The sequence below is a fragment of the Rhinatrema bivittatum genome, chromosome 8 (genome assembly GCF_901001135.1).
Source record: "Rhinatrema bivittatum chromosome 8, aRhiBiv1.1, whole genome shotgun sequence".
Classification (NCBI taxonomy): domain Eukaryota; kingdom Metazoa; phylum Chordata; class Amphibia; order Gymnophiona; family Rhinatrematidae; genus Rhinatrema; species Rhinatrema bivittatum.
In genome coordinates, this window is record NC_042622.1 from 260235995 (window position 1) to 260256725 (window position 20731).

The following is a 20731-nucleotide window of genomic DNA, read 5'->3' on the forward strand; positions in this document are numbered from 1 at the left end:
GCAAGATTTTTTTCTAAGGCTTCGAGATTTTGCATTTGCAAGTTTTTGGGCTACAGACACTATATGCCTTAATGGCAACCTGTATATAGTTCCCTATTAGGTTGGGAGTTTTTTTTGCTTGATCCATTCATCAGTTCTGAGTTTTTTTTGTTCTGCTTTGATAGTCTTAATACTGATGGGACGCAGAGGGTGCTCATGAGTAATTTCCTTGTAAACCGGTGCGATATGTATATTATACAGGAACATCGGTATATAAAAATTAAAAATAAATAATTCCGAGCGCCTCACAAGTTTTTCTTCTGTCTCCATCTGCTGAAATGGGGATATAACACATGGTCTGGACTGATCCGTGGTACTACAGGAACGAAAATTAGCAGGTAAGGAATAATTTTCTTTTCCAGCGGTGAGGAGAAGGGCCAGGGTGGTTTTTCGCCAGAGTTCGTGCTCCTCATGCATGAGGCGTTCTTGGCCAGGAAATCGGCGAAGCACAAACCCCAGAAGGGCAGCTGGGATGGGTCTCGAATCGCATGCCAATTCTCGGGTCTCATGTGCTACCTTGGCCCATAGGGATCTCTATGGCTCAGATGACCCGCAGGTGGAAGACTTACCCTCGCCCCATGAGGACACCACTGCAGACCCGGATGAGGCTCTCCCCAAATCTGGATACTGGCGGGGACGATCAGATTCAGTTGGAGCCCGGAGCGGAAGGGGACAAACCACGTGTGGTTCGTCTGTTTAAGAAGGAGGAGTTGCTACCCCTTATTCCTCAGGTGCTGGAGGAATTGGGGCTAAAGCTTACTCAGGAAGAATCTGATAGTGAAGGGGTCAACCCGGTCCTGGACGGGCTCCGGGGCCCACCCAGCGCCTTCCCTATCCAGAAGCTTATTAGTTGGGAATGGAACTCTCTGGAGGCTGGCCTCAAGGTTGGCTGGGCTGTGGCTAAGCTGTATCTAGTGCTCGAGGAACATATGGAGCTCCTTAAGACGCCTAAAATAGATGTGGCAGTGTCGGCGCTCACCAAGAAGACTACCATCCCGGTGGCAGGAGCCACGGCTGTAAGGGATGTGCATGACCACAAGCTGGAACTTCACCTTAAGCGACTGTTTGAGGTTTCCTCCTTGAGTCTTCGAGCAGTGATCTGTGTGAGCATGATACATCGCGTCTGTTTATTGGATTCAGAAACCTCAGGATACAACTTCTCTGGGGTCTTGTCCTCTTTCCCAGGCGGCCCGGCTGGAGGTCGGAGTCACTTATGTGACCTTATATGATCTGGTGCGTACCTCGCCCGGAGTATGGTTTCTTCGGTAGTGGCCAGGTGGTAGTGGGCAGCGGACGCATCCTCCAAATCAGAGTTATGTAACCTTCCCTTTCGAGGGAAGCTTCTCTTTGAGGATCTGGACCAACTTATGAAGTCCCTGAGGACTGCCTGAGGATAAAAAACCTTTCAAAAAGTCCTTCACTCCATGGGCCCGTTTTTCGGGACTCTCTGAGATTCAGGTCTGGGAGGGGCGGACCCTCCTCCTCCGGTTCAGACAGTCCATGGCTTGACAGCAGTCCTTTCAGGAATCCAACAGGTCTGCAAGAGGCTTCTCCATCCAGGGAGCTGGGGCCAGTAAGCCTGTCCAATGAGATCAGGCCCACCCACTCTTCGTGCGTGGCGGTCGGGGGCAGGCTGTCCCAGTTTTACAAAGGATTGGCCAAAATCACCTCAGATCAGTGGGTGCTGGAAGTAATAAGGGATGGCTGCGCCTTAAAATGTTCTCACCTGATCAAGGAAATCTTTCTGGAATTGCGCTGCATTTCCCGCAACAAGCAGGCCATTGTGGTGGTCAGGCTACAAAGGTGCTCGGTCTGGAGGTGATTTATTTTTTTCCCCAGTCCCATGGGACGAGCAGGGAAAGGGCTCGGTACTCCATTTATTTTGTGGTCCCAAAGAAAGAGGGTACTTTCCGTCTCATTCTGGACCTACAGCATGTGAACTTCAGCTTGAGGGTCCCACGTTCTTGGATGGAGACGCTAAAGAACGGTCATCTCGGCCGTCCGCAAAGGGGAATTCCTCGCCTCCTTGTATCTCACGGAGGCCTACCTCCACATTCCGATTCGGATCAATCATCAACAAATCTTGCATTTCAAGATTTTGGATCAGCATTTCCAGTTCCGGGCTCTCCCCTTCAGCTTGGCTATGGCTCCGCGCACCTTTACCAAGGTGGTGATAGTCGTGGCGACAGCCCTCAGGAAGGATGGGGTGTTAGTTCACCCGTACCTCAACGATTGGCTGATTTGAGCTAAATCGGAAGAGGATTGTTTGGGTGCGGTTCATTGGATAACGCAGTTCCTCCAGTCGCTAGGCTGGGTGATCAATGGTGTAAAAAGTCATCTGACCTCATCGCAGTCCTTGGAATATCTGGGAGCCCGTTCAACACTCAGATCGGCAAGGTGTTCCTCACAGCGGACAGGATGCGTAAGTTACAGCAACAAGTGCTTCACATCCTACATCTTCAGAGTTTGGGACTATCTGCAGCTTCTGGGTTCCATGGCGTCGACGTTGGAGTTAGTACCGTGGGCCTTCACTCACATGCATCTGTTGCAGAGAGCGCTACTGTCACGATGGAACCCAGTGTCTGAGCAGTACCAGCTGCTGTTGTTGTCTAAGCAGGTCCAGCCTGGAGTGGTGGCTGTCTGAGACCAACTTACAGAAGAGCATGCCCCTCGAAGTCCCAGATTGGGTGGCCGTGCTGACGAACGCAAGCCTCCAAGGCTGGGAGAAGCGGTGTGACTGTCATGCAGCCCAGGCGCCTGGTTCTTGCCGTAATGGTCCTGGTCCATCAATCGCCTTGAGACGACAGCGGTTCGCAGAGCATTGGAGGCGTTCCTGCCTCAGGTTCGGGGACAAATGGTTTGCGTCTTTTCGGACAACGCCACCACAGTAGAGCCCAGCCGTAGCTCGGGAGGCTCATCTCCTCTTTGTTTGGGCCGAGTGTCATCTGGAAGGAATCACAGCCTCTCACGTAGCAGGCATGGACAACATACAGGTGAACTTCCTCAGCCGATAACAGCTGGATCCCGGGGAGTGGGAACTGTCCTGGGAGGCCTGGAATCACATTTGTGCCAGATGGTGGATTCCCCAGCTGGATCTCATGGTGACCCGAGCAAACTTGAAAACACTGTTCTTCAGTCGCAAGAAGGAGGTCGGGTTGGTCGGACTGGACGCCTTCATGTGCAAATGGCCGACTGGGATCCTACTCTATGCCTTTCCTCCTTGGCCTCTCATCGGTCGGGTTCTTCAGCACATATAGGAACATCTAGGATCAGTGGTCCTGGTGGCTCCAGAGTAGTCACAGCGTCCCTGGTTTGCAGACTTCGTTCAGCTAGTGACAGACGGTCTGTTGCGCCTAGCCTATCTCCCAGACCTCCTTTGTTAAGGACTCATCTTTTCGGATCGGGAGGATTGCTTCTCTCTCGAGGCCTGGCTTTTGAAAAGCGGCAGTTTTGCATGAAGTATTATTTGGAACCAGTGATTTCCACCCTCCTCCAGGCTTAGACGCCCCTCCACTTCCATGGCGTATGTCAGGGTGTGGAAGTGTATGAGGCCTGGTTTGATCAGAAAAGCATAGTGCTGCTTTTGGTGACCATTCCTCACATTTTGGCCTTTCTGCAGTAAGGCTTGACTAAGGGCTTGGCTTATAATTCCCTCCAGGTCCAGGTTGTGGCTCTCGGGGGCCGGGTAGGCGGCAAGCCTCTGGCCAACCATCCTGATGTTGTCCGCTTCCTAAAAGGGGTAAAACATCTTTCCCCTCCAGTTTGTAAATTGTGTCCGGACTGGAATCTTAACCTGGTTTTTCGGGCCCTTTGAGCTGTTGGGATGGGCTTCCCTAAAAGCCCTTACTTTGAAGATGGTTTTCCTGGTGGCCATTTTCTCTGCTAGATGTATTTCCAAACTGCAGGCTCTCTCCTGTCGGGATCCTTTTCTTTGCATTTCGGCTGATAAGGTATCTTTGCATACGGTACCTTCCTTTTTGCCTAAAGTGGTATTTGCTTTCCATGTGAATCAATCCGAAGAGTTGACCAGTTTTCTGGATTGGTTTCAAGATTCATCGTCAAGTAGAGACCTTCACCTGTTGGAGAAGGACCCAGTGAATATCTGTTATTTGAAAGTCACTAATTCCTTTCGGAAGTCGGGCCATCTTTTTGTATTGTTCGGGGGTCCGAAGAAAGGAGAGAAGGCATCCAAGGCCTCCTTGGCTCACTGGTTGAAGGAGACAGTTTGTTCGTCCTGCATTGGCAAGGATTGGCCCATTCCGGCTGGTTTAAACGCATTCTACGAGAGCGTAGGCGGCTTCCTGGGTGGAATGTCAGTTGGTATCTCCTGAAGAAATATGTAGGGCTGCAGTCTGGTCTTCATGCACATCTTCACAAGACATTACCGCTTGGATGTACGGGCACTGGAGGATGCGGTCTTTTGGGAAAGCATTCTGAGAGCAGGTCTTTCAGGTTCCCACCCGGTGTAGTGTGGCTTTGGTACATCCCACTGGTCTGTATTGATCTGGATATGTCCAGGAAAGGAAAATTGGGTCTTACCTGCTAATTTTCATTCCTATAACACCACAGATCAGTCCAGTGGCTCGCCCTGTAGAACTGCTGAAAGACTGACTTGCCTGGTGGTTAGTCGCTGTATATAAGTCTCTAAGGGATATTCTTTATTCATTTTGAATGTTATGGGCTAAGGTCCAGAACTGGGGTTCCAGGTTCAGGGGAATCCAACCCTTGAGTGTGTTTTTTGGGTTTTTTTGTTTGTGTTCTTGTTCACCCTTATTGGGTTTTTTTTTCTAAGTTTTTCTATTGTATCTTGGCTTGGGTATTGATCAATACTGAGGAGCTGCAGGTGGCACAATTGGTATAGTAGTGCCTCAGAGTTTTGTTCTCTGCCTCCATCTGCTGGTGAGAGTGCATAACCCACTGGTCTGGACTGATCTGTGGTATTTGCAGGTAAGCCCCAATTTTCCTATCTTACTGCATAGACTTTATCATCTAGTACCCAGGGTGCTGATTAGAGATCATGGTCTTTATATGGCAGCAAGGTCATCTGACAAAGTGCTAGGTGCAGTAAGATTTAGAACCATCCGTCCCCTGTATCTTGTTCCATTTACATTGCTGCCTATGTTACCTCACACATGGGAACTTCCGTTAGGCTATTCTTTTTACAAAATGGGAGTTTTCCAGGCTAATATTTATTAAGATTCATATTTTTTGTTTAAACTTACTGAGCTGTTGTCTAGGTGGAATTGTTAGTTCATAGAGCAATTTTACTAGACAGCTGGTGGTAGAGACCTTGTTAGCAGTATCAGGTAATGTGCAGCAAGCAGGATATAACATGAATGTTTCTGAAGGTTGCCAAATGAAACTATATGGTGCAAATGTTTCTTAGTCATTCAGTGTTGTGTTATCAAATGCCAAGAAGGTGCTAGAAGCTGCTGATATAAGACATAAGAATATGCCATACTGGGTCAGACCAAGGGTCCAATCCCATCATCCTGTTTCCAACAGTGGCCAATCCAGGCCATAAGAACCTGGCAAGTACCCAAAAACTGTCTGTCCCATGTTACTGTTGCTAGTAATAGCAGTGGCTATTTTGTAAGTCAAATTAATTAATGGCAGGTAATGAACTTCTTCTCCAAGATCTTATCCAATCCTTTTTTAAACCCAGCTACACTAACTGCACTAACCACATCCTCTGGCAACAAATTCCAGAGTTTAATTGTGCTTTGAGTGAAAAAGAACTTTCTCCGATTAGTGTTTTTTTTGGTTTTTTTTTTGTATAAACAATTTTTATTGGTATTTTCAAAATGTGCCACATGCTAACTTCATGGAGTGCCTCCTAGTCTTTCTGTTATCCGAAAGAGAGTAAATAACAGATTCACATTTACCCGTTCTAGACCTCTCATGATTTTAAACACCTCTATCGTATCCCCCCTCAGTCTTCACTTCTCCAAGCTGAACAGTCCTAACCTCTTTAGTCTTTCCTCATAGGGGAGCTGTTCCATTCCCTTTATCATTTTGGTCGCCCTTCTCACCATTCATGCCATAGACTGTAATTGCTGCATCATTTTTTGCTGCTGAAGAGGTGATGGGTGTTGATCTGCAGCAGTCTAAAATTGGAAAGTATTGTCCACTTAGAAATGCCAAAGCAGGTGGAGATGGCGGTTGAGTCAGAGAGCCTTAAAAGCATACGGACCACCTTCAGTCAAAGCCATTTTGATAGATGTCATTTGCTCTCAGCTGATTTGAAGTTGATAAAGAATGTTGGGCATCTTGATTATGGTGTCTGTCCTCCTTATTGATGATTCAGGCTTTGAAGGAGAAGGAACTGGGTAATGAAGCTTACAAGAAGAAAGACTTTGAGACTGCACTGAAGCACTATGACCAAGCCAAGCAGCTGGATCCCACCAACATGACTTATATCGCCAACCAAGCAGGTAAGATGGAGTCTTTGACTCCTGGGAAGGTGGATTTAGATATAGGGAAGGAGATTTGAGCTGTTGAGTTCCTGCTGTAGTGCTCATCGAATGGTAGCAGCCTGACAAGCCAGTTCGTGGGGTTATTTGGGTTTATCTGTCGACTCAGTCTATATGCTATGTTGAATTTTCCCCTTTTTTTAAGAGCTGTTTAACACAATGACTATCCCAGGTCAGCTTTGTGATTTTTCTAGAGACAGCACCATGGCATGAAGCAGGCAGAAAATATGTATATGTTGATTTTGTTCTGGTGATTCCTCAAAACCATCCTAACTCTGAAAACTCTTTCCACTCCTACCCCACAGCTGTGTATTTTGAACAAGGGGACTATACAAAGTGCCGTGAGCTGTGTGAGCAAGCCATCGATATTGGGAGGGAGAATCGAGAGGACTATCGGCAGATCGCTAAGTGAGTGCACTAGGGGATCTAAAGCATGATGCTGAGTTGCAGGAGAAGGGAGGGTTCTCGGAGCATGGAAGAGCCCAATGGCATGGTGTTGGAAACTTGTCTTTTACCCCTGCATATTGTACCTGTACCTTTATTCCTGAACATACCCAGATCAATCCAGTCCAGTGGGTTATGATCCCTACCAGCAGATGGAGTCAGAGGACAAAACTCTGAGGCACTGCCACATAACTGAGAGTGCCACCTGCAGTCCCTCAGTATTTCTCTGACTCCAGCAGATGGTAGAGGTGCAAATCTGCAGTCTAGTTGGTTGTAAAAAAAAAAAGTGTTAGGTGTAGGGCAGTAGGGGATGGCGGAAGCTCACTGAGGTGTTAGGCAACTTCGTGGGCCATCCCTCAGGTGGAGCCGGGCAACGTGGGTGGGGGAGGTTGGATACCCCTGACTGGGTTTCGTCCACAACGTATTGGAAGGTCCGATAGCAAGGGGATCTGGCTTCCCACTCTGCCACCACTGATCCTGTCAAAGTATTAAGCTTTGTGTTTTAAAAAAACAAAAACAAAACGAGGCAGTAAGAGGAATTGATAGCAGGGAAGGCTGTCTGGAGTAGACTGTGGTGGGTCTTGACGGTGGGAGCTGACAGCAGGAGCTGTCAGCCAGTGCTGAGGGGTGGAAGAGTTATTTTTTGGTTGTGTGCCGGCAGCTAGGGGCTCCAGGTGAGTGTGGCAAGTAGCATAGGTACAGGCTCGGGGGTGCTGTGGTGCGACTGTCCTTTGCCCTTGTGGTTTCAGCAGGCTGGTAAGGCAACCGCAATCTGGTGAGCATGCTGGCGGTGGCCAGTTTTGGTGTGGCTGCAGTCCTGAGGGCAGGGTTTTGTGCACTGTGCTTCGCTGGTGCCTCATGTGCGGCCTAGCAGATTGTGTGGCGAAAGGAGAGTCTTAATGGCACCAAAACAGAAGATGGCTGCGTGCTGTGCTTGTGCACGTCTGCGGGGCGGCTGAATGCCCGGTCCCTCTGCTCGGAATGCAGATTGGGGCAGGAGGGCTCCTCAATGGGGGGCCGTGGAGGGAAACAAGGCCTCCATTCAGCCAAGCCCATTCCTGATACTGCCAGGGAGGATGGTGCAAGAAGGTAATTTCCTTCCTCCCCTTTCTCTGGTGAGATAGGGAACCTCTAATGGAGAGGGGGATTTGATAGACAGTCCCTCAGGCTTGGAGGAAGATGATTCGGGGGATTTTTCACCAGAATTTGTTTTTCTTTTACACAAAGCCTTTGTAGCAAGGAGAGGCTCAGGGAGAAAATGGGCTGCGGTGCCTCACAGGTAAGAAGCCCAAGATGGCCTCACAGGGGGCTGGTGATATACGGCACCTGGGGTTATGTTGGGTGGGTGCCGATGGCTCTCCCAGGGATGGTGAGGATTCAGATGAGTCACAGGAGGACCTTCTCTATCACCATGGGATGGACCCGGATGCGGCGCCGATGTGGAAGATGAGTTTCTGGTACCTGAAGGGGATGACCATGCGGGTGGTACGTTTTTTGTTCAGACGGGAAGAACTGTGGCCTCTGATTCCTCAGGTTCTGGAGGAATTAGGTGTGAAGGTCACTCTGGAGGAGTCGGATAATGAAGGTGTTAATCCGGTCCTGGACGGGCTGAGAGGGTCCACATGTGCCTTTTCGTTGCCGAATAAGATTCAGAAGTTGGTGAACTGGGAGTGGGACTTCCTGGACACGGGTCTGAAGGCAGGCAGAGCGACGGCTAAACTTTATCCCTTGATGGAAGAAGCACTTGATCTGCTGAAGGTTCCAAAGTTGGACGTGGCAGTATCTGCTGTTACCAAAAAGGCAATTCCAGTGGCAAGGGGCTGCTGCCCTGCAGGATGTGCAGGATTGTAAGCTGGAGGTGCAGCTCAAACGGATGTTTGAGGTCTCTGCATTAAGTCTGTGAGCGGCCGTCTGTGCCAGCTTGATGCAGAGGGCCTGTCTGTTTTGGGTTCAGAAGGCTCCAGAGCATGTGGCATCAGGAGACGGTGGTTCCTGACAGGCAACCTGCATGGAAGCTGGGATCACCAATGTGGCATATGCACTGTATGAATTGGTGCATGCATCGGCTCGTAGCATGGTTTCGTTGGGAATGGCCTGTAGGCTTCTGTGGCTGCGTAATTGGTAGGCAGATTTGTCGTCCAAGGTCCAGCTCTGTAACCTCCCTTTCATGGGGAAGCTTTTGTTCGGGAAGGACTCGGATCAGTTGATGAAGGTGTTGGGAGTCAAAGGGGGGGGGGGGGGGGGGGGAACAGGTTGCCAGAGGATAGGAGATTCAGTAAGAAGTTGTTTCCAGCTCTGGCCCATTTTTAGAGATTCTCGCAGGTTCTGGTACAGCAAGTACTCTTCTGGCTCCACTGTGAAGCAGGGCGGTGGGCACCAGTAGTCCTTTTGTGGAGCCCGCAGGTCAGCCAGAGAGGGGACAGATCAGGACTCTGGAGGCAGAAAGTCAGTGCAATGAAGCAAGGATTCCCCATTCCCCATTCCTGTCTAGAAACTGTAGGAAGCAGATTGTCCAGCTTTTACGAGGAGTGGGAAAGGATTACCTCAGACCGATGGGTTCTGGAGATAAGAGAGGGCTACGCTCTAGAGTTTTCGTGCCCGGTAAGGGAGATCTTTTGTGGAGTCGCACGTGGTCTCCTGCAGCAAACAGGAGGCAGTGTGGGGGACTCTGCAAAGGTTGCTCAACCTAAAGGCCATAGTTCTCATCCGTTGGCAGAGCAAGGACAGGGAAGGTATTCCGTTTACTTCGTGGTTCCCAAAAAGGAGGGTTCTTTTCGCCTCATTCTAGATTTGCAGACGGTAAACCGGTCCCTTCGGGTCCCACGCTTTCGCATGGAGATGCTGCACACCATAGTAGCGGTGGTGCACAAAGAAGAGTTTTTGGCTTCCCTAGAACTCACGGAGGCGAACCTGCACATTCCCATTTGGAAGGAACATCAGAAGTTTCTTCATTTCATGGTGTTGGGCCAGCATTTTCAGTTCCGGGCCCTTCCTTTTGGTCTGGCAATTGCGCCACGCATGTTTACCAAAGTGGTGGCAGTGGCTCTTCGCAAGGAAGGAATTTTGGTACATCCGTACCTAGATGATTGGCTGATTTGAGCGAAGTCAGAGGAAGTGTGCAAGAGGTCTCCAGAGTGATGATCACATTGCAGTCTCTCGGTTGAGACATAAATGTGCAGAAGACTCATTTGGAGCTGACATAATCCTCGGTGTACCTGGGAGCCTGTTTCGGCACTCAGAAGGGCAGACTTTTCCTGGCAGTGGACAGGGTGGTGAAGTTGCAAACCCAGGTGAAGTGTCTATTTCGGCTGGCGGTGCTGACAGTGTGGGACTATTTGCAAGTTCTGGGGTCCATGGCTTCCACATTGGACTTGGTTCCCTGTTTGTGCACATGAGGCCTCTGCAACGTGCACTGTTGTCCATATGGACTCCTTTGTCGGAGGAATACCATCTTCCCTTGCCTCTATTTCGAGAATCCAGGTCCAGACTCTCGTGGTAGCTGGCTCGTCTCAATTTAGAGAAGGGGATGGACCTGGAGCCTCCAGACTGGGTGGTGGTTTCCACAGGTGCAAGTCTCTCAGGTGTGTGCTTGGGCCGGTCGGCCCTAGGTCTTTGGCTACCAGGAGAAATTCTAATCCTGGTTTATCAATTGCCTCTAGAAAAGGGCAGTCCATCAAGCCCTGGAGGTCTACCTGCCCCTGGTCAGGGGGCAGATGGTTCGGGTGTTCTCAAACAACGCGGCAGCAGTGCCGTACATCAGTCGGCAGGGGGGCACGAAGCTGGAAGCTCTGAGATTGTTTGCTTGGGTGGAGCACCATCTCAAGTCTAGCAGTGTCGCATGTAGCGGGGGTAGACAATGTGCAGGCAGTAGGCAACGGCTGGATCCAGGGGAGTGGAATTACATCTGTGTCAGGTGGAGCGTTCCCCAGTTGGATCTGATGGCGACGTGAGTCAACTCAAGACGAAGAGAATTTTCAGTCAAAGGTTGGGTGGGCCTCTGCTCTGGTGTGCCCTTGGCCGACAGGAATCCTTCTATACGTGTTTTCCCCCATGGCCCCTCATCGGTTGTATCCTCAGGCGCATAGAAACACACCCCGGGAGTGTGATACTGGTGGTGCCAGAGTGGCGACAGTGACCGTGATTCGCAGATCTGGTACAGCTCATGGTAGAAGGTCCCTTCAGGCTAGCTCATCTTCCAGGATTGCTGCGTCAGGGTCCCATATTCTCAGAGTAGATCACTTCTGTCTCGCAGCCTGGATCTTGAGAGGCGGAGGCTATGCTTGAAGGGTTACTCTGAGCAGGTCATTTCCTCACTTCTTCAGGCTAGAAGACCAGCTATGTCCATGGCGTATGTTAGAATCTGGAAAATGTTTTAAGTGTGGTGTCTTCAGCGTCAGCTGGATCCCCTGGCAGTGGATGTTTTGCATTTTTTTATTTTTTTTTTTTAAAGAGTTCCTGCAGCAGGGATTTTATGCTAAACCCTTGGACAACTTGCTTTGGGTGCACTCAAGGGAAAATATGGTCGGACTCTTGCTGCTCATCTGGATGTTATCAGGTTTGTAACTAGGGATTCACCCATATGTGAGTACTACCATCCTGCTTGTCCTTGGAGAAAGAAGAGTTGCTTACCTGTAACAGGTGTTCTCAGAGGACAGCATGATGTGGTCCTCATGAAACCTGCGCGCCAACTCAGATAGTTGGGTTCCTTCTGGTTTTTGTGTTTTATAAGACTGAAGAGGGACCCTACATGGACATGTGGTACAGGGCATGCTAGCATGCCCAGTATGACAAGTCAAATTTCTAGAAACTTTGTCTTAAAGTTTCCATATTGGGGCTCCATCTGATGATGTCACCCATGTGTGAGGATGAACATCCTGCTGTCCTTAAAGAATATCTGTTACAAGTAAGCAACTCTGCTTTAGGAAGCTACAGCAGGTTGACTGCGGCCTTGCCTGAGAGTATTTTGTTTCAGGCTCTGGAAAGTGGTGTTTGTTTTTCAGGGCATATGCGCGGATCGGTAACTCCTATTTTAAGGAAGAGAAGTACAAGGAAGCCATTCAGTTCTACAACAAGTCACTGGCAGAGCACCGAACTCCAGATGTACTGAAGAAGTGTCAACAGGTGAGTGCCTGGGGAGGTATAGGGATCTTGAGGGGCAGCTCTTAGGAAGAGATTTTCTGGTGGAATGGGCAGGGAATGTAACTTTTTAAAATGATGACCTTCAGGGCAAGAAGGGAATATACTTTTGTGACATGTCTGACTGTTAAACGAACCCTCCCTACCCCAAACTCCTCCTGCTAAGGCAGGAAGAGAAAGTGTTTTACAGCTTGTCCGACTAGGATCTGCTTTTTTACAGGCCGAGAAGATTCTGAAGGATCAAGAGAGGTTAGCTTACATTAATCCCAACCTAGCACTGGAGGAGAAGAGCAAAGGCAATGAATGTTTTCAGAAAGGTTAGTGTGGGAAGTATTCAAGCTTCTGACACCCTTGTAGTTCTGACTTCTGGTGCTGCCTGGCCTGCCTTGCAGGAATGAAATGGACTGGGCTTTGATCTCTTTGCAGGGAATGGTGGTGGTGATAACTGGCATGTGAGGTGGGAGTGTCAATAGAACCTTGTTAATGCTTTTGCACGATTATTGTAGCATACTTCCTCTGATAATTTTTACTGTCCCATTAGGTGACTATCCACAAGCAATGAAGCATTACACAGAAGCCATTAAACGCAATCCTGAAGATGCCAAATTATACAGCAACAGAGCTGCCTGCTATACCAAGCTTCTGGAGTTTCCGCTAGCCCTGAAGGTCAGTTTCTACCCCTGCTTCCTATGAAATTTCTTTTCCCTCTCCCTGCTGCTCCATACAGGGAGAGGGAAAAGCATACATACAGCACCTAATAACACTACTCCTCTTCAATGCCCAATCGCTTAAAAAAAACAACACACCTTCTCCATGACCTTCTGACTGATTCAAAACCCGAAATCTGTGCTATAACTGAGACTTGGCTTAAACCCCCTGATATCTCCCTTTTAAACCAGTTGCCCACCGACATCTATGATATTTTCTCTATTCCCCGTAAAAAGAAAAAAGGACTACTCCTCCTCGCCAAAAAACATCTAAAACTTGTACCCCAAAAATGCGACCTTCCTAACTTTAAATCAAAACTCCTTCAAATCTGCCTTATCTACACACCCCCAGGTCTCCTAGAAAATGACTCCTCTCCTCTTATTGAATTCTTTGAGTCCCTCTCCACTGACCTCCCCACTATTCTCCTTGGCGATTTTAACCTTCATGTGGACTCCAACCCACAGTCTCCCGCCTGTGAAGCTTTCATCTCTTCCCTCGAAGATGGGATTTAGCCAAATCATACAATCCCCAACCCATAAGGCAGGCCACACCTTAGACCTGATCTTCTTCACCAGCCCCGCCATTAACATAATCAACTCCCCAACATGTCTTGCCATGCCCTGGTCCGACCACTCTATCATTAAAACTACTCTTTTACTTCAGCAATCAACCCCCCACCCTCTCGCCCCAACCTCAATCCTTTAAATACCGGAAATCTTGTACCTTAGAAACCCTTTCAACAGCTTGCCTAGACTTACCCAACCAAATCGACCTTTCATCAGCTGATAATGACATCTCCTCCTGGCTTGATGTCACCCTTAAGATTGCAAACCAAAACTGCCCTATCACAAATAAAATCATCAAACCTACCCAACTAAATAAAAAAACCATGGTTCTCCCCCGAACTCAAGAACCTCAAAACCCTCCTCAGAACTGCTGAAAGACGCTGGCAAAAACACCCTTCCCCAACTACAAAAACCTCATACTACCAACTCATGCATAACTACAGGAAATCAATCCAACAAACCAAACGAGAATACTATGCAAAAAAGATACACAACCTCCAGTACAATCCCAAAGCCCTCTTTACCATAATCTCCAACCTCACCAAGCCCACCATAACACAACCGCAAGAGCTGACATCCAAAAAACATTGTAATGAACTAGCCCAATTCTTTCAAAACAAAGTCTCTACACTCTCTGCCCAATTCTCCATCAACTCCCAAAATGTAACACTCCCCACTACCAACCAGCCTTCCAATCTCCCATCTTTCGAACCCTCCTCCTCCCTTGAAATTGAAAACATCTTAAAGATGAAACCCTCCTCCCACCCCTCTGAAACCATCCCTACTAAGCTCCTACTTTCAATTCCCAAATTAATTGCCAAACCACTTTCTTCTATCTTTAACCGATCCCTTGAACAAGGAACCAGTCCCCAACACTCTCAAACAAGCCGTGGTGAAACCCATCTTCAAGAAACAGAGTCTTGATCCCTCTAATTTATCCAACTTCAGACCTATCTCCAATCTCCCCTTCCTGTCAAAAATCCTAGAAAGAATTGTTAACTCCCGTCTATCTGACTATCTTGAACAACATAACATCTTTCCCTCCACACAATATGGTTTCCGGAAACACCTCAGCCCCGAAACCTTACTTCTCTCCCTATCAGATACTATACTCAAAGGAATGGGCACCGGGAATTCCTACCTCCTGGTAATGTTAGATATCTCTGCTGCATTTGATACTGTCAATCACAATATCCTTACCAGCATTCTCATCAGCATTGGCATTTCCGGTACTGCCCTCTCCTGGATAAATCCTATCTACAAAATCGTCACTATACAGTCATCATGGACATCAATGAATCTGACCCAATCAGTCTTGACAGAGGCGTCCCCCCCCCCCCCCCCCCCAAGGCTCCTCCCTCTCTTCCACTCTATTTAATATTTACATGCTCCCCCCTCACCAATCTCCTCACCAACATTGGCATCAAACACTTCATCTACCCAGATGATGTTCAACTTCTCTTCCCCTTTACAGACTCCCTTCAGACCGCCCTCCAAAATTGGGAATCATGCTCAACTATCATTAAACAACTTCTCACTGACATGCACATTGCTCTTAATCCTCAAAACCGAACTCCTCATTTATTTCTTCTTAACGTCCACTCCCTCCACTTCCCCATCCTTTGCTTCCACTACCTTCCCTACCCACACGCGAAGCCTGGGTGTCCTAATTGACAATCAGCTTACTCTTAAACCTTTCATCAAATCCATCCTCAGTGACTGCTATTTTAAACTGCAAACAATAAAAAAAAAAAAAACTACGACCTCTCCTATACTTCACTGATTTTCACACCGTTCTACAATCTATCATTTTTTCAAAGTTAGACTACTGTAATGCCCTCCTTCTCGGCCTCCCCTCAACCTATACCAAACCTTTACCACTCCTACAAAATGCCTCTGCTCGCATCCTCACAAACTCCAGAAAAAGAGACCATATCACACCAACACTCATGGAGTTGCACTGGCTACCAATCAAATCACGAATCCTTTACAAAACCCTTTCCCTCATTCATAAAAGTATTGTACATGAAAACTTTCACTGGCTTAATCCTCCTCTTATGATACGCACCTCCACACGTCCGACCCGTACCTCCCATCAAGGAATGCTACGCCTTCCACCCATCAAATCTACCAAACTTACCTCCACCACCAAGAGAGCCTTTTCCCTGGCTGGCCCCACTCTTTGGAACTCCATGCCTCCAGATCTACGTACCGAAACCTCCACCCCCAAGTTAAAAAAAAACAAAAAAAAAACAAAAAAAAAACTAAAAACATGGCTATTTCTACAGGCCTTCCCCTCCAGTACCACTCCCCACTGAGGACAAAGTGCCTTAATGTCTTCAGCTCTGTAGATGCCAAAACGTTTGTACCTCCCTCTGTACTCCTCGAACTTTAATATAACCCTCTCCCTGTCTTTAAATATCACCTTTGTCATACATAAAACATTGGTTATAAAGTTATTTTCATTTATCCTAGTTATCCAGATAACCCCTTAATCTTATCTTGTATCACATACTTATCCTGCTCCTTAGAAAAGTTATGTATCTCGTTTTTAACTTGGTTCCTTGTAAAGGCTATGCCTAACTGACGGTTTCCTGCCAGAGTTTTAAGTTATGTGTAAACCGATACGATGTGCAAACGGTTGTCGGTATATAAAAAAATGATAGATAAATAAATACAGGACTGGAAATTTTCACGTAGATAAGCATCTTTCTGGTGTTGCCAGAAATAGGCATTGCTGGCAACGCCCTCCCCTGGTTTTCCTCCTATCTTAACCAGAGAGAATACATAGTAAAAATTGACAGAAACCAATCCTCACACATCCCAATCACACAAGGTGTCCCCCAAGGTTCCTCTCTATCATCCACCTTGTTTAACATTTACCTCCTACCACTTTGCCAATTACTCTCCAACCTGGGACTGAAATTTTTCTTATACGCAGACGATGTGCAGATTCTCATACCGATCCAAAAATCCATTGACTAATCCATGCTCTTCTGGGAATCTTGCCTCTCCTCCATAACATCCATGTTAGCCAACCTCCACTTAGCTCTGAACGCAGCTAAAACGGAACTACTCATCGTCTCCAACCACCCTGATGGCACCCATCTTACACTACAGAACACAACCAATACACCACACCAATTACGAGCAGTAAAAGACCTGGGTGTCATCATAGACCATCAACTAAATTTCAAACCATACATCAACTCCCTCCTCAAAGGTGGTTTCTACAAATTAAATGTCCTCAGAAAACTCAAACCCTTACTTACATGCTCAAGACTTCTGCACTGTAGTTCAGACCACTATGCTTGCAAAACTGGACTACTGCAACTCCCTGCTACTCGGCCTCCCGGCTTCCACCATCAGGCCACTCCAGATCCTCCAAAACTCCATGGCCAGAGTCATAACAAATACCCGCAAAACTGAACATATCACCCCTATTTTAAAGGAACTGCACTGGCTACCTATCGCCTTCCGATCTCAATATAAAGCCTTGACCATCCTTCACTGCTCACTACACAAATTCAACCACACCTGGCTCGAAGAAATGCCTCTCTTCCGCATATCGAACCGCCCCATAAGAAGTGCCCATGCAGGCACCCTACACACCCCTTCCCTCAAGTCTGCGCATCTGTCTCTCACCAGAGAAAGGGCTATCTCCATAGCTGGTACCTCCCTCTGGAACTCGCTCCCCGCCCCCCTCCGTATAGAGCCATCTCTCACCAAATTCAAAAAAGGAATCAAAACTTGGCTCTTCAAGCAAGCCTACCCCGTTACAAACATAACGTAGACCTTAGCCCAAACAGTTCTCGCTATTGACCTTCTCTAGCCAGCCTCCCCCCCGCACCCTCCACCTCTAGCACCTCCCAACCTCTTCCTTTCCCCTGATTCTTTGGTACGTTACCTTCCCCCTTCCCTGAATCTTGTTTGGAACTCCCCCGACCAATGAATCCTTAGCTAAGATAATTTTGTTTTGACTGTATAAAGTTCCCTTTTTCCCTTTCATCCCTGCCCTTTTGCTCGAATATCTGTTTTATAATGCCTCCTTTATATTTATTTCGCCTTTTGTTATACCTTTTCTTTGTTTTGCTATGACCATGATTCGGTTTTTGTTCTTTGTATTTACTTTTTCAGTTCAATGTAAGCCGGCATGATGTGCCTTACGAATGTCGGCATAGAAAAAGCCTTTAAATAAATAAATCTGAATTAACCATGCTGTCTGGGTACGTCTTCGGTGCCACTAGATGGCGGAGCTCTCTCTAAGTCTAGTAAAATCTTTCAGCTAGGAGCTCCCTCCTGCATGTTGCCAGTATTGCCTCAGGTTCCTCAGTCAGTTTTTTTTTCCGTGCAACCGTTAGCCTCGCGGAGCTCCTCTCTCCTGAGAAACTGAAAATTGTGAGGAAAAAAAGTTTCAAAAAATTTGACAAAAGTTAAAGAAAAGATCACAAAATAACAGCAGTTTTTAACATCTCTAAGATCTGCTGAATGATGCCTTGTCCAGGCTTTAAATTTTGCTCATATGGCAAAATTGTCTGCCACAGATTCTTCATGATCAAAAGAACTGTGTGATCTGCGGATGTATGTCCCCATGAGCTCAAAGACGGAGAGCTGCAAAGATTCAAGACTTGCAGTCCAGAGCTTCAGGCTCTTATGCCACTTCTGAAGCCTCTGTTCGCTCCTCTTCAGGTCCTAAGCGAAGACAGAAGGACCCATCAACAAGGAGAGCTTCTTCAGTCGAACCCCCCAGGTCAGGACACTGTCCTGTGACCGCTAGCCGAAAATCGGTTCAAGGAGCGGGGGATGCATCGGTGGCATCGCAGCCGCGTGCTTCACTGACACATTAGACTACATCGACTCATCGATGCTCTGGAGATAAGAGAGCCGACGCCATATTGAAGTGTGGTCTTATCGACGCAAACCTCATACTGCGTCAAAGAAGCATCGACCCGACGCACCATCAACGCATTTGACATCGACTCAGAGAAGATATTGCGATGCAATCTGCTTCAAGCGACGCGCCTGCAACGCAACCCACTCCTGTCGACGCACTGGGGGTTCCCCTGATGTAGCCGACTCCTAAACTTCCAAAGAAGCATCATTCCCTGGACGTACCAGGATCAGTCCAGACAGTGGGGGTTATCTCCCCCTTCCAGCAGATGGAGTCAAATAGAACTTTGAAGGATGCTTCCTTATAAGGTAGTACATCCTCTACTAATCCTCAGTATTCTCTTGACTCCAGCAAATGACAGTCGTGGCTTTCGTTCCCTACTGAGATGACTAGAAAGCTATTTTAGGAATTTTCTCTATTTTCCTCAGCTTTCCTTTCTTTTGGATGGATCAAGTCTAAAAAAAAAAAAAAAAAAAAAAAAAAAAAAAAATCTTTGAAATTTGAATTTTCTGAAGGAATTATTTGGAGAGCTTTCCTGTAGCCTCCATTCCTGTTTTAGTGGTAGCATTCTATAGCTTGGAGGCAGTATTATTTGCTAGAGATGTGAATCGTGTCCTCTATCGTCTTGACGATCGATTTCGGCTGGGAGGGGGAGGGAATCGTATTGTTGCCGTTTGGGAGTTTAAAGTATCGTGAAAATCGTGAGCCGGCACACTAAAACCCCCTAAAACCCACCCCCGACCCTTTAAATTAAATCCCCCACCCTCCCGAACCTCCCCCAAATGCCTTAAATTACCTGGGGGTCCAGCGGCGGTCCGGAACGGCAGCGGTCCGGAATGGCCTCCTGCAATTGAATCGTGTTGTCTTCAGCCGGCGCCATTTTTCAAAATGGCGACGGCCATAGACCAACACGATTCGACTGCAGGAGGTCGTTCCGGACCCCCGCTGGACTTTTGGCAAGTCTTGTGGGGGTCAGGAGGATACGGCCGGCGCCATTTTCCGTACGGAAAACGATTCGCGGCAGGAGATCGTTTTCCGGACCCCCAGGGACTTTTGGCCAGCTTGGGGGGGCCTCCTGACCCCCACAAGACTTGCCAAAAGTCCAGCGGGGGTCCGGAACGACCTCCTGCAGTTGAATCGTGTTGGTCTATGGCCGCCGCCATTTTGCGCCGCCATTTTGAAAAATGGCGCCGGCTGAAGACAACACGATTCAATTGCAGGAGGCCATTCCGGACCGCTGCTGTTCCGGACCGCTGCTGGACCCCCAGGTAATTTAAGGCATTTGGGGGGGGGGTTCGGGAGGATGGGGGATTTAATTTAAAGGGTCGGGGGTGGGGTTTTAGGGGGTTTTAGTGTGCCGGTTTTCCTGCCCTCCCCCCTTCCCCCGATTTACGATTTTTTGACGATAAATCGGGGGAATTGGTATTGTATCGTGGCCCTAACGATTTTTGACGACTTAAAATATATCGGACGATATTTTAAATCGTCAAAAAACTATTCACATCCCTATTATTTGCTGCTCTCCCCACCCCTCCCATCTCTGTTGTCGGGGTAAGTTTGTTTTTATTTCATTTTGACAGGTTATTTCCTCTCTTCCTCTCTCCGGGGTGCAAGTCGGTGGTGCTGACCTCTCCCCCTATGGCTGCTATCGGACCCGCTGCCCCTGAGGCACTGTTTTCCTTGGGGCAGCCAGCACAGAGAGGTGTTATTCCTCTGTGCCTCTATCTGTGGGTCACTGAGGGATAGAGAGAGAGCAGGACTGAAGCGGAGGCTATTACTCGCTTCTTACAGCCATGAACCTGGTGAGAGTGAGGAAGAACAGGCTGAAGGAGAGGTTTTTCCCGCAGCTTTAAACCTTGCCTGTTTCTCGCGTTAAGAACAGCTGGTTCTCTCGCAGCTCTGTCGGGGTTCCCCATGCCTCATTCGTCCAGGTGCTGCGCTTGTGGAGAGCCCGGGTCGAGGCTCTCCCGCGAGGGGATTTGCACAGCTTGCCTCCCTGGTGGGGAGGGACCCTCTCAACCGCCGGGCCGCTCTGGTTCTCGTCTTCTGGCGCGCCTCGACACTCAGGGGCCAGCCCCGATCCCGCTGACTGCAGGAACGGTGGCCATTTTGTCTCCAGACTCTGCGGCTCCGGTGCTAACAGGAGAAGAGCAGGATGCTCCTTTTTCATCTCAGCTGCCGGTTTTGACACCCGTTCCACCTCTGGAGCCTTTTCCTCCGTCAGGGGATCTGCCCACTCTTCCTCCATCGGGGCCACCTCCGTTTTCCATGGATTTTGTTCTGCTTCACAATGCTTACCTGACCAGAATGGGCCAGCACCAGGAATTTGTGGCGGGACCTCCTCCTCCTAAGGTACCCAGAATGGCTGATTCTACTGAGGTCTTGGGAAATGTCCAGACCATGGGGAGTGCCCAAGAGTTAGCGGTCCCGGGACCAGGGGTACCTCCGATCACCTCAAGCGCTCCGAGGGTCTG

The 20731-nt window shown here is 48.3% G+C and overlaps 1 protein-coding gene across 1 annotated transcript in view; it reads left to right on the forward strand.

Moving 5' to 3' along the window:
- The window catches only part of STIP1 (stress induced phosphoprotein 1), a 130706-nt gene that overhangs the window by 36436 nt on the left and 73539 nt on the right, over positions 1–20731 (forward strand). The window contains exons 6-10 of the mRNA XM_029614750.1: positions 6347–6473; positions 6818–6920; positions 11957–12077; positions 12313–12409; positions 12634–12758. Of these exons, the coding sequence (XP_029470610.1) occupies positions 6347–6473; positions 6818–6920; positions 11957–12077; positions 12313–12409; positions 12634–12758 (573 nt within the window). The remainder of the gene's footprint in view (positions 1–6346; positions 6474–6817; positions 6921–11956; positions 12078–12312; positions 12410–12633; positions 12759–20731) is intronic.